Raw genomic sequence first — 14,078 nt, 5'->3', positions numbered from 1 at the left:
GTATCCAATAAATCCACGGGGTGCCCAGGACAGGGACTTTGGAGAAAATGGCTATTAGTTTGATGCCTCGCGGAGCAAAGCGATAACTTGTACATCAGACCAGGGTCAGTCAAAGTGTTTTCTGACAAAACTACACTGGTGGGAAGCTTTCGTGCAGATTCAAATGCGTGAAGGTGAGGCTGTGTTGGGGAAGCATTCGGGGGCTGTTCTCTGTGGGCCCCCGGAGAACAGCCCCCGACCAGTCCGAGTTACAGCAATAACGATGCCGAAGTTCCGCTAAAGATTTAGACTCATCGCCCCACTGCCATGTTATTTACCGCACGAGGAAATTGCGCCATGCCCTAAATGGATTATTTCAAACATTTCGGCAAGCGTTTAAATCTTAAAACGCCCGCTGCTGACTCATTTGACAGCACCAGGGCTCCGTGACCGTTTGCTTGGCCTAGATTTCGGTCAAGAGGCAAAAACTAAATGTACAAGACCCACTCACCCATGATAAGCTTTTACAAGATCCAGTGGCACAGTAGCCCAAACATGAGAAGTGTGGCGGCAAATGATTCCTACGGCTCGAGGCTTCCAGAGGGGTTTGTTTCTGATTCATACTCGGGCATGTCAAGTAGGCATCAAACTGTTGATTGACTCTTTGAGCACATCGCCATATCAAAACGCGACAGACCGAGCCTCGGTGCGGAAATAATCTGCGGTATTTGGAGATCAAATCCTGGTCCAGAGCCCGGAGACATGGCCTTTATTAGACATATGTGGCCTTAGACAAGGTCATGTTATGCTGTTCATTTATAAGAACTATCAATGTCACTTGGCGACAATACAATGCTTTATTCCAACATAGGCTCAGCTCTCTCAGGTTTCATCTTCCAAATATCAGGCAGTGCCTTATCTTCCTTTCGAATTTGACAATTCAACATTTGAAGAGAAAATAACAAATTTCGCTCCACCAAAAAGGCACCAGTCACTGTACCACCATGAAAAGATTGACCATGGGAGACGACATGTGGACCACTAACACTGAGCCTATTGCTATCATCGGCAGTGGCTGTAGATTTCCCGGCGGCTCCACTACACCATCCAAGCTCTGGGAACTTTTGAAAGATCCCAAAGACATCGTCAGTGAAATCAAACCTGATCGTTTCGACGTTGACAAATATTTTCATCCAGATCACAAACATCACGGAACCAGCAATGTTCGTCACTCATATTTTTTGGACGAAAACTTCAAGCTTTTCGATGCCAAATTCTTCGGAATTAGGCCCCAAGAAGCTATGGCTATGGATCCCCAGCAACGTTTTCTGTTAGAAACGGTGTATGAAAGCTTGGAGGCGGCTGGGATCACTATCGGTGGTCTCAAAGGCTCTCAAACCGGAGTTTTTGTCGGAAATATGGGTGTGGACTATTCGGAGCTTCTGTCACAGGATATAGATGCTTTCCCTACCTACTTTGCACCTGGAACAGCGAGGAGTATCCTGTCCAACAGAATCTCATACTTTTTCGACTTGCACGGTCCTTCCGTCACTGTCGATACGGCGTGTTCTTCTAGCTTGGTGGCTGTTCACCAAGCGGTACAGAGCCTCCGCCTTGGCGAGACACCGGTTGCTATCGTCTGCGGCGCCAACCTCTTGCTGGGCCCTGCCCAATATATTGCTGAGAGCAAGCTTCAGATGCTTTCTCCAAACGGCCGCTCACGCATGTGGGATGCATCAGCTGATGGGTATGCTCGCGGCGAGGGCTTTGCCTCCATTGTGCTAAAGCCACTTAGTGCCGCTTTGGCCAACGGCGACCATATCGAATGCATTATTCGAGAGACTGGTTGTAATCAGGATGGCCGGACTAAAGGTACAAGAAAGCCCTTCGTTTTATCTCAATTTTTCAGGCCAATTTTGCGATGGCAGGACGGGAAGATGTGCTGACTTTTTTTTCTACTCTAATGTGAACAAACACAAAAGGTATCACAATGCCCAGTCCACTTGCCCAGTGCAAGCTCATACAGGAGACATACAGGCGTGCAGGCCTCGACCTGAGCAAGAGCTCAGACAGGCCGCAGTATTTCGAGGCACATGGTACCGGCACCCCAGCGGGAGATCCTGTGGAGGCAGAAGCCATCAGCACGGCATTCTTTGGTCCGCAGAGTGGTTATTGCAGAAAATCCGACGATCCGAAACTCTACGTGGGGTCGGTCAAAACTGTGATTGGCCATACAGAAGGCACTGCTGGCCTCGCTGGCTTGATTAAAGCTTCCCTTGCCATGAAAGCTAAAAGCATCCCGCCGAACTTGCACCTGGAACGCGTGAACCCAGCTGTTCAGCCGTTTTATGGAAACCTTGAGATCCCGACACGGCTAATGGACTGGCCCGAGCCCGAGCCCGGCCAGCCCCTCCGTGCTAGCGTTAACAGCTTTGGATTTGGTGGCGCCAACGCGCACGTCATCTTGGAGAGTTATACACCGCCGGCCGTTGCAGCTCTCCCTCCCATGCCGACGTCTGGCCCTGTTTTCTCCCCTTTTGTCTTTTCCGCCAGTTCAGATAAAGCATTAGCAGGAATATTATCTGCCTACGGCGAGTATCTAAGTCAGCATCCCACGGTTGACCTACGATCCGTTGCATATACTTTGAGTCAGCATCGCTCCATTTTCGACAAGCGAGCCGTGATTTCTGCAGCCGACCTTGACACCCTCAAGTCCAAGCTCAAGGCACGCAGCGAGGAAGCCAGTCCCAGCGCCAAGGCTGTTCAATCTCTCGAGCGACGTCCCCGCTACCTCGGCATCTTTACGGGTCAAGGAGCGCAGTGGGCAAGAATGGGAGTAGATATCATCACGGCATCTCCTGCAGCCAGAGCCATTTTTGAAGAGCTGGAACAGAGCCTCCAGACGTTGCCCGAAAAGGAGCGACCGTCTTGGTCCATGTTGAAAGAGCTACTCGCGCCCCCGGAGACTTCGCGCGTTTATCAGGCCCATATCTCACAGACCGTCTGCACTGCGGTCCAAATCCTGCTCGTCCAGCTTTTGCGCGCAGCGGGAGTTGAGTTTTCGTGCGTGGTAGGCCATTCTTCGGGTGAAATAGCTGCTGCGTACACAGCTGGTTATCTGTCCGCCAAGGATGCCGTGCGCGCCGCATATTTTCGAGGTGTCCACACGCATTTGGCAAAAGGGGCAAATGGCCAACCGGGAGGCATGATTGCGGTCGGAACAACCCTTGAGGACGCCAAGGAGCTTTGCGAAGTCGACGACTTCAAGGGACGCTTATGCGTCGCCGCCAGCAATTCGAACGACAGCGTAACGCTTTCGGGTGATCTTGATGCTGTGAAAGAGGTTAAAAAGGTCCTGGACGCCGAGGGAAAATTCAACAAGCAACTTCAGGTTGATAAGGGATACCACTCGCACCATATGTTACCCTGCAGTGAGCCGTATATCACTTCTTTGCAAAATTGTGATATTCAAGCTCGGGTGCCGGGCGACGCCAAAGCATGCCGCTGGATTTCGAGCGTCTATGTTGATGATATGGCCTCACTCGACTGCCGAGTCCAGGACAAATATTGGGTTGAGAATTTGGCCAAGCCTGTGCTCTTTTCTCAGGCGCTGTCCTATGCCCTGGGCGCTGATGACAAGTTTGATTGTGTTATCGAGGTTGGCCCTCACCCAGCGCTGAAGGGACCGGCCAGCCAGATAATCCAGAGTTGCCTTGGTGAAAAGCTGCCGTATTTTGGATGCTTAAACAGAGGCACCAACAGCAACGAAGCCATGGCAGAATGTCTGGGTGGTATTTGGTCGTCCTTTGGTAGTTCGGCCGTCAACCTTGCCGCCTACGAAAAGTTTGCCTCTGGCAATTGTGACCAACGCCTACTCAAAGAGCTTCCATCTTACAAGTGGGATCATGACGTCGAGTATTATTTCCAATCTCGTCTCTCCAAGGTTGTGTTGCACAGAGGCAGCTCGCCCAATGAGTTGCTCGGCACTAGACTCCCCGATGACAGTGCGGCCGAGGTGCGGTGGCGGAACAGTCTAAATCCGGCAGAGGTTCCATGGTTGCTACAGCATTCGGCCCAGGGTCAGACTGTTTTCCCCGGGACAGGCTACATCGCAACCGTGCTTGAGGCGGTCAAACAGCTATTTGAGAGTAACGGGGTTCAAACGGTAGAGCTACGAGATTTTGTCATCGGCAACGCTCTAGTCATCGAGGCAAACGCCGGTGTGGAAACGCTCTTTTCATTAACTGGCATCAATAGCCAGGCAGACCGCATCACCGCCCACTTTTCATTCTCTAGCCAGCAGGGCAACAGCACCAAGCTAGTGGAAAATGCATCTGGAGACCTTACTGTGGTTCTTGGTAAGCCCTCGCAGGATGCACTACCTAAGAACTTCCCTTCAGTTACGCAGATGAAGGATATCGACGAGGCGCGCTTTTATGAGGCCATTGACAAACTTGGCTACGGCTACGAGGGGCCTTTCAGGGCCCTTTCAAGACTGCAACGCCGAATGGGGGCAGCCACTGGTTTTGTGGCGGTTCCTGAAAAGACCAAACACTTTGACCAGATGGTCTTCCACCCTGCAGCCCTCGATGCCATGGTGCAAACAATTCTACTGGCCTACTGCTACCCTGGCGATACACGTCTCCAGGGCATTTCTCTCCCTACCGGGATTGACTGCATTCGATTCAACTATGGGATGCTCAGTCAAGCGGCAAGACCTGGTTCTCAGCTCCCCTTCATGTCCTTTACAGCCTTTGAGGGCGATGATGTCTTGGCTGGGGCCGGAAGTGACGTTGGTGGCGACGTCGACGTCTTTTCCGAGGACAAGAGCTTTGCACTGGTTCAGCTCCAAGGCCTGCACACAAAGCCACTTTCTCCACCGTCGGCCGCCACCGATCTGCAGATCTTTTCCGAGATGGAGTGGAAGATTATATCCCCCGAGGGAGCCGACATAGAGGTCCGGGGTGAGAAGCGAGCCTATGTCGCCGACTTGTTCACATCCATAGAGCGCGTAGCCTATTTCTACATGCGTCATGTGGACCGTGAGATTGGCAAAGACCGCTCCCGCCTGGCTGCTCACCATGTTCGGTTTCTCGAGTGGGTTGACCACATGTGCGGTCGCGTTGAGCAGGGGACGCTCCCTCACATCAACCGCAAATGGGACTACGATACTCGGGATGATATCCTGAAAATCATTGCAAAATACCCCGACAGCATAGATCTTGAGTTGATGCATGCGGTGGGAGAGAATCTTTGTTCTGTTTTCAGAGGAGAGATGAATCCGCTGGAGCCCATGGTCAAAAACAATATGCTGAACAGGTTTTACACCGATGCCCTTGGTATGTCACCATATACCGAGGACCTCGCTCGTATGGTGGAACATATCACGCATCGCTATCCTCACATGAACATACTCGAAGTCGGTGCAGGAACTGGTGGTGCGACCAAGGTTATGCTCCGGAAGCTGAAAGATGCTTTTGCCTCGTATACGTATACCGACATCTCCAGCGGCTTCTTTGCCGACGCTCGTGAGGTGTTCAAGGCGCACGAAAGCAAAATGGTGTTTAAAACTCTGGATATAGAGAAGGAGATCGCCGATCAGGGTTACGAGGAGAACTCGTTCGACCTTGTTATTGCCAACCTCGTCGTGCACGCGACAGCCGACCTGGACGAAACCATGGCCCGCCTCCGTCGCCTCGTCAAGCCAGGGGGGTATCTTGTACTCCTAGAAATCACCAACAACGACCCTCTCAGGTTTGGATTCATATTCGGGCCACTTCCAGGCTGGTGGCTTGGAGGTGAAGACGGACGTGTCCATTCTCCATGTGTCGAGGTCGAATGGTGGGATCGTGTTATGAAACGGTCTGGTTTCTCCGGTGCAGAGATCGTTACGCCGCACCATTCCTTGGGCCCACTTTCAGTGATAATGACACAAGCTGTCGACGACCGTGTGAGACTCCTCAAGGAGCCAACTACCGCTGATTACAAAGAATTCACCATCGATCCCGAACGATTGACCATAGTCGGAGGTGCCTCACAGTTGGCAAAGGGCTTGGAGCAGCTGTTGAAATCACACTATCAGACCGTCACATGGATACCCAACCTGGAGGATGTCTCATCGCAAAGTCTACCCGTCATGGGAAGCGTGCTGTCTCTCGTTGAGCTTGACGAGCCCTTGTTCAAAGACATGACGGTTCAGACGCTCGAGGGCTTCAAGCTTGTGTTTCAACAATCCAGAAGCGTTTACTGGATCACCTGCGGAGCTTCGGGTGCAAACCCCTACTCCAACATGGCTGCCGGCGTAGCAAGGACGGTTGGTCTCGAGATGCGGCACCTGCGCCTTGGATTTCTTGATTTTGAAAACTCCCAAGATGCCACCGTTCACAACTTGTCCGAGAGCTTTCTGCAGTTCGAAATTCTGGGCACCTTGGAACAGCAAGGGAAGCTGGATCGCCTCACATGGTACCAAGAGCCTGAATTGAGATTCGACGGAAGCAATTTCCTCGTTCCCCGTATCAGACTGAGCAAAGACCGCAATGCTCGATACAACTCGCGCAGGCGGCAGTTGAGGAAGAATGTTAATCCTCGTGAGGTCTCGGTTTCTTTGGTTCCTAGTGGAAAGGGCTTTGTTCTCGAAGAGTCTCTACACACCTCGTTGTCATCCACTAAGCATGGCCAGGATATGGTGACTTTAAGGGTCCATTATGCCATGCATCGGTCGGTGAGACTGGAATCCTCGGATTACCTTTTCCTCGTTCTGGGCACCGACATCTCTTCGGGCGAAGCCATGTTTGCCCTGGCAGATTCGCAAAAGTCGATTGTGCAGGTAGACCGGCAGTGGACAGCACCATACGTTGGCAACCTAGCTGATGGCAAGCACGCGCTGGCTGGTCTATACACGCAGATTATTGCGTCAACGGTGGTGGCGGTCCTTTCCTCGGGCGACTCGCTCGTCGTACTCGACGCAGAAACGTCGCTCTCGCTAGCCCTCTCGGCTCGCTGTGATTCAAAGGGTGTACGACTCACGCTACTCAGCACCACCAGTCCCGACTCGGACTCTAGTGCTGCGAACAAGACAGTTCGTATCCACCCCTTCGAATCTCGCAGATCCATCGAGTCAAAACTGCCGACGAGCACCACTTGCTTCCTCAACCTTTCCAGTAGCAAGGAAAACGTGACCGCGGATGTCATCAACAGCTACATTCCAACGCAGTGCCGGGTGGAGACCCGTGATTCACTGACTGCGCTTGTAGGCCAAATCACCAGGTCCACCTCCATGGGTCTGACTTCTGCAGTCGCAGATATCTTGCGTACTTGCTGGGCTAACGTTCAGGCTGTGAGACGAGACTTGACACCTTTTTCGGGCGCTGTCTTTACTCCCACCGAGCTCACTGCTACAGTTGGGAAGATGAGTCCCAAAGTTGGCAATGATGCCCTTTCGGTTATTACTGACTGGACTGCAGAAGAAGAACTAGGCGTGTTAATCCAGCCTGCCGACTCCATGGTAAGATTCAAACAGGACAAGACCTATTGGTTGGTTGGTCTCACCGGAGGGCTTGCTCTCTCACTGTGTCGTTGGATGGTGAATCGAGGTGCCAGATATGTCGTTATGACCAGCCGCAATCCAGTGATTGATAAAGAATGGCTTCATACCGTGGAATCTTGTGGTGCCACGGTAAAAATATTTTCCAAGTAAGTTGGTTTCTCTCCTTTCCTTGATGTGATGTTCAAAGCACAGTCACTGACCCGTGTAACCCTTTTTACTCTTCCCCCAAAATAGCGACGTGACCGATCGCGCAGCAGTTAACTCAGCCTACCGCATTATCTCTGCCACCTTGCCACCGATCGCCGGCGTCGTCCAAGGCGCCATGGTCCTCCGGGATACCATGTTTGCCGAGACAACTATGGAAACGATAGAAACCGTTCTCGGGCCCAAGGTCCGCGGCAGCATCTACCTCGACGAGATCTTCTATTCGACGCCTCTGGACTTTTTCGTCTTTCTGTCCTCTGTGACCTCTACATCCGGAAACCCCGGACAAAGCATTTATGCCGGAGCTAACATGTTTATGAATTCGCTTGCAGCGCAGCGCCGGAAGCGAGGTGTTGCTGGTTCGTCGGTAGAAATTGGTTGCATCATGGGCAACGGCTCCGTCACGAGCATTTTGAGCTACGAGCACCAAAAATACCTCTTCTCGGTTGGGAATACTTGGTTGAGCGAACAAGACTTCCTTACTATGTTTGGCGAGGCGGTTCTCGCGAGCCCTCCGGACTCGTCGGACTCGGTCACCTCAGTAACTGGTCTGCGTCTTCAGTTCAATGACGACAAGCCAGATATTACGTGGTTCAGCAATCCAATCTTCCAACATCTAGTCCTGCAAAGTGGCAACGCCATGCAGACATCTTTGAGCGTGGTGAGGCAGGGTACTCCCGTAAAGACCCTTCTTCAAGACGCCAAGAGCTCCGAAGAAGTGCTTGAGATTCTGAAAGGTATGTTATCTATGCACCCTTTCTCCAGGCTATAAACTAGCACAGGCGAATTTGGCAAAGCTGGGTAGTATACTGACATATTACACGACTCTAGACGCATTCCAGGCAAAATTGGTCTCGTCCCTCCAAGCCGACCCAGACAGCAACATCCTAGAGGTGGATCTGGAGACACTTGGCATGGATTCACTAGTCGCCGTAGACCTAAGGTCTTGGTTCCTAGCAGAGCTCTCTGTCGATGTTCCCGTCTTGAAAATTCTCAATGGAAGCACAGCCCGGTCGCTGCTCGAATTTGTCCAGGGATTGATTCCCGCATCGATGACTCCGAAGCTCGACGGCTTAGATGGGGCCGATACAGCACCACAACAAGCACCGCCAGTGACGAAAACTCAACCCGAAGTTTCAATAAAACTTCCAGGATCAGTGTCAAATTATCCACCGGTGGCTTCCATCAAGCAATCCGACTCCGCTTCCTCGTCCTCGCCATCACCAGAAGCCCGCTCCCCAGATCAGCCTCGGTCGGTTGCTTCATCAATGACTGATGACAGGCTCGATCTCAGCACCCCCACGACATCCGCATCGTTTGCATCGCTCGATGATTCCAGGAAGCTCATACGAACAGTCCCTGTCTCCTTCGGTCAGGCTCGTTTTTGGTTTTTGAGGTCATACAATCCAGACCCGCTGGCGTTCAACATCACGTCGTTAATGCGCATTACTGGTCCCTTGCGTACTCCCGACTTTGCAAAGGCCGTCGAAAGGGTTCTCAACCACCACGAGGCACTTCGCACCTCTTTTGTGGAAGAGGATAATGGTCCGATGCAGAAAATATGGAGCTCGCCCGCTTTTGGACTCGAGCAACGCAAGATAATCGATGACGACAGCGCGGTCGTCAAGGCCTGCAAGGACGTCCAAAACACAGTCTATAACCTTGACCAAGGTCAGACGATGCGAATCCTACTTCTCACCAAGTCGCCGACGCAGCATGTACTCGTTCTCGGCTACCATCACATCAACATGGACGGAGTCAGCTTCGAGGTGCTTTTCAGCGACATCGAAAAGGCATACAACGGCCTACCTCTGGATCGTTCAGTTATGCAGTTTCCCGACTTTACCATCAAGGAGTTCAACGAGTTCAAGTCTGGCGGTTGGGAATCTGAGCTGCAGTATTGGAGAAGCAAATTCACCAGCCTTCCAGAGGCAACACCACTTTTATCCGTCTCTAAGCGAAGGTCGAGGCCCATCAATCTCTCGTACACAACGCATTCAATAAACCGCAGGATTAGCGCCGAGCAATCCAAGGCAATTCAAAGCGTTTCCCGTAAATTCAAGGCCACCCCGTTCCATTTTTACCTAGCCGTCTTCAAAACCTTGATCGCCCGCTTCAGTGGCACCGATGACTTTTGCATTGGCATTGCCGACGCCAACAGAAAGGAAGAAAAAGTCATGGCTGCCGTTGGACTCTATCTCAATCTCCTACCCCTTCGTGTGCGGAGCTCACTTGCGCAAACATTCGGGGAAGCTTTGGTAGATATGAAAAGGGTGTCGCAGGAGGCATTTGCCAATTCAAAGGTCCCCTTCGATGTCCTTCTTAACGAGCTCAACGTTCCACGCTCATCATCACATACGCCTCTGTTCCAGACTTTTGTCAACTACCGACGAGGCATCTCCGAAGAGCGGTCGTTCTGTGGCTGCACCGGCGCGGGCGAGCTTATCTCTGGTGGCCAAGTTGGTTACGATATAAGCCTGGATGTTGTCGAAAACCCTGACGGAGACGCTCTCGTGACTTTGAGTGTCCAGAAAGATCTATACGACATGGATATGGCCAACCTGCTGTTTGACAGCTATTTCCGGCTCGTCGACTCCTTTTCCAAAAATCCTGCCACCAGTTTGAACCGCCCTGCATTATATGACCCGGTGGCAGTCAAGAAGGCTTTGGAATTGGGCTGCGGGCCCAGTCAAGACTTGAGCTGGCCAGAAACCCTGGTTCACCGAATCGAGGACATGTCTGTCAGATATGCAACAAAGTTTGCCTTGCGTAATGGTCAGAACGCTGGCCTTACTTATGCTCGGATGATTGCTCGGGTCAATGACATTGCAGCAAAACTTATCAAAGCCATGGTCGGTTCCAACCCTGGGATTGTGGGCGTGATGCAAGCTTCGACTATGGACTTTATTTGTTCAATCCTTGCCATTTGGAAGGCCGGTGCTATTTATACACCTTTGGATCCGCGCCTCAATTCAGTCGATCGCCTCAGAGCCGTCGTGGACGAATGTCAGCCAATCTGCATCCTGGTAGATGCTACCACCAAGCCTTTATTCGATAGCCTGTCATCCAAAGCTATCCAGATTGACGTATCGGAGGTTCAAAGTTCCAAAACGCTGGAACAATCACCAAAACTTGCGATACAAGCCAAGGGTGCCTCGGCGGCTGCCGTCTTTTACACAAGTGGTTCGACCGGCACCCCCAAGGGCATTTCACTGAGCCACACCTCTTTGACGTACAACATCATGGCCGCGACACAGCAGTTCGGCTTCAAAGAGGGCATTGATATAATGCTCCAGCAATCGTCTTTCAGCTTTGATATGTCACTGGCGCAAATGCTAACATCGCTCTCCAATGGCGGCACCCTCGTCGTTGTCCCGTCCCACCTGCGTGGTGATGCTTTGGGCCTAAGCCAGCTAATCGTGGCGGAAAATGTTAGCATTGTTCAGGCATCACCTACCGAATATAAGTCGCTGATCGGCGTTAACGCCCAGCAGCTCCGAACCTCCAAATGGAGAGTGGCTTTGAGCGGTGGCGAAAATATGACCCAAAACCTCCTGGAAGTTTTCCGCTCCCTCGGCAAGCCTGACCTCGTCCTTTATAATGGCTACGGTCCAACCGAGGCCACTATCAACGCCAACACCCGCATAATACCCTACCACGAACCAAACAGCAATCCCGACCTGCCATTGTTGACCTGGGAAAACTACTCCATTTCGGTTGTCGATTTGGAGCTTAACCCGGTTCCAGTCGGCGTTTTTGGTGAAATTTGTATAGGTGGTGCCGGTGTAGGCCTGGGCTATTTCAAAAACGAGGAGCTTACATCAAAGGCATTCGTGGCGGATAAGACGGCGCCTCCTGAATTCTTGGCCAAGGGCTGGAAAACCAAATATCGAACGGGCGACCTTGGACGCATCAGTCCCGACGGCGGTCTGATTATCGAAGGTCGCATCGATGGCGACACTCAGATCAAGCTCCGGGGAATCCGCATTGACTTGCAAAATGTTGAATCGGCTATCTTGGAAGCAGGCGCTGGCAAAATCATCGATGTAGCCGTGTCTCTCCGCCGAGGTGGTGCTGACGAGTCGGACCCCCAGTACCTCGTCGGCCATGTCGTACTAGATTCCGACCAGATTCCCCAGAACAGTCAGCAAGAATTCCTCGCTCAAATCGTTCCCCGCTTGAGGCTCCCCCAGCACATGAAGCCATCCCTGCTCGTGCCCATCCATTCCTTGCCCCAAACCGCCTCCCATAAACTTGACCGTCGTGCTTTGCAGGACCTGCCCATCTCGGATGAGAACCAGATTGTCCATCAAGGTGCAGAACTTGGCTCCGATCAGGCCGAGATGTGGAAACTTTGGAAACAGGTTATCCCTAGCGACGTCAGTTCCAAGTATTCAATCACGCCCAGGTCTGACTTTTTCCATGTGGGCGGGACCTCGCTTCTTCTTGTGAATCTGCAAAGTTTGATCAGGAAAAAGCACGGCAGCGCTCCACCTTTGCACGCAATGTTTGAATCCAGCACAGTTGCATCCATGACCGACTTGGTGCTTTCAGATAATCCATCCGGTAATGGAGCCTTGATCGACTGGGAACAAGAAACTTCGATTCCGATGTTGGCTCCAAACGTTATCCCTGGCGGCGGTGCCAACAAAGTCTCTTTGCCGCCTAGGGTAGTCCTGATCACAGGTGCAACAGGCTTCCTCGGACGGCAGCTCGTCGAATTCCTCCTGCGTCAGCCCAACATTACGCGCATCCACTGCCTGGCCGTGCGTAACTCTCCTCCTTCCTCGGAGCTCCCCTTCTCGGATCCCCGCGTTAGCATCCACCATGGGGATCTCAGTGCTCCACGCCTAGGCCTCGGTGAGGATGTCGCTGAATCCCTGTTCGCCGAAGCCGACGTCATCATTCACAACGGCGCCGACGTGTCATTCCTCAAAACGTACGCCAGTCTGCGGCCGGTCAACGTCGGCAGCACACAGGAGCTAGCCCGTCTCGCGGCCCCGCGCCGAATCCCCTTCCACTTCGTATCGAGCGCCAGCATCACGCAGCTCACGGGTAAGGATGAGTTTGGCGAGGCCAGCCTCGCGGCCTGGGCCCCTCCTGCCGACCCTAGAGCTATGATGGGCGGTTATGTAGCCGCCAAGTGGGCGTCCGAAGTCCTTTTGGAAAAGGCGGCGCGTGCCTGGGGCCTACCTGTTGTGATCCATCGGCCAAGCAGCATTACGGGTCAGAACGCGAATAGCCTCGACCTCATGGGCAACATGTTCAAGTATATCGAGCTACTCGAGGCTGTGCCCGAATCTGATTCTTGGAAAGGAAATTTTGATTTCGTTTCGGTCGAGAACGTCGCTGCGGACGTCGTCCAGGCAGTCGTTGCTGCGAACGCTGCAGCCAGCGGCGGGGTGAAATATATTTACGAGGCTGGAGACATCATCTATCCATTATCGATGGTCAAGGATATGTCCGAGGGTGGTGCGGAGTTACCTGTGAAAACAATTCCATTGGCACAATGGGTTAAGCAGGCGGCAGAGATGGGATTGGATGCCATGCTGGCTGAATACCTGTTGAAGGCAGCAAAGACAGGCACCGTCCTGGCCTTCCCAAAACTGCTCAAGAATGGGCAAAGGCTCGTGTAATTTTAGCATATTGTCATTAGATTTCTTTTGTTTTGTCTTGTGCTTGTTAAAGTTCTGTTTAATATAATGGGAGAATGAATAGGATCCTTTAACCTTCAAACGCTTTAGTGCGCAATTTCCTTTACTGATACCCAAATTTAGAGTAACGAATCACGCCTACGGAGAAAGAGCCTTCCTTTCGAGGACGGACGAATGGTCTTCCGTCCGGTTGTTGATATACAACCTTTGAGCAAACTTAGCACTGCAACGGCGTATGCATTAACTGTATGACTTGTATGTTGATAGCGTCAATATAGGGCCCCTTTACCTCGGCACAACTTGATATCTAACAGTTTCCAATGCAACAAAGGCAATAAGAAGCAGGCCTTCCCCACGATATTTAGTCCATCGTTCGTTAATTATCTCCCTCAATCTTACTGAATATGAACACGGGAAGGTTCTTTGGCGTCCACAGGAATCAATTCTTGCTTCAGCCAGCCGAGACTTATAAATAAAGTAGCGGGTTTGTTCGGTAAGTCGGGCTAAGCAGCTGAATCGCCCGCGTTCCCACATATAGGGAACCCGCGCCATGTTTCCTTGGTTAACCTCCCGTCGATAATTGATCACGACGCACCCTTGCAACAGTATACTAAGTCGTAGCCCCCTTACAGATAACGAGTTTCTACTGATATCACATTACTACTTGTATAATTAGTCTGTTCATCTGCAAAAGA

At 51.9% G+C, this 14,078-nt stretch overlaps 1 protein-coding gene across 1 annotated transcript; it reads left to right on the top strand.

The window, feature by feature from the left end:
• Positions 1-983: 983 nt before the first annotated feature.
• Positions 984-13,365, top strand: PgNI_07968 (uncharacterized protein; the record flags this gene model as incomplete). Its single annotated transcript, XM_031127970.1, has 4 exons — positions 984-1,851; positions 1,962-7,671; positions 7,760-8,466; positions 8,561-13,365. The coding sequence occupies 4 exons, from the start codon at positions 984-986 to the stop codon at positions 13,363-13,365; spliced, it is 12,090 nt and encodes a 4,029-aa protein (XP_030980939.1).
• Positions 13,366-14,078: the final 713 nt, after the last annotated feature.

The sequence above is a fragment of the Pyricularia grisea genome (genome assembly GCF_004355905.1).
Source record: "Pyricularia grisea strain NI907 chromosome Unknown Pyricularia_grisea_NI907_Scaffold_4, whole genome shotgun sequence".
NCBI classification, from domain to species: domain Eukaryota; kingdom Fungi; phylum Ascomycota; class Sordariomycetes; order Magnaporthales; family Pyriculariaceae; genus Pyricularia; species Pyricularia grisea.
Note: the sequence above shows the minus strand (reverse complement) of the source record. Positions and strands in the feature narration are given on the sequence as shown.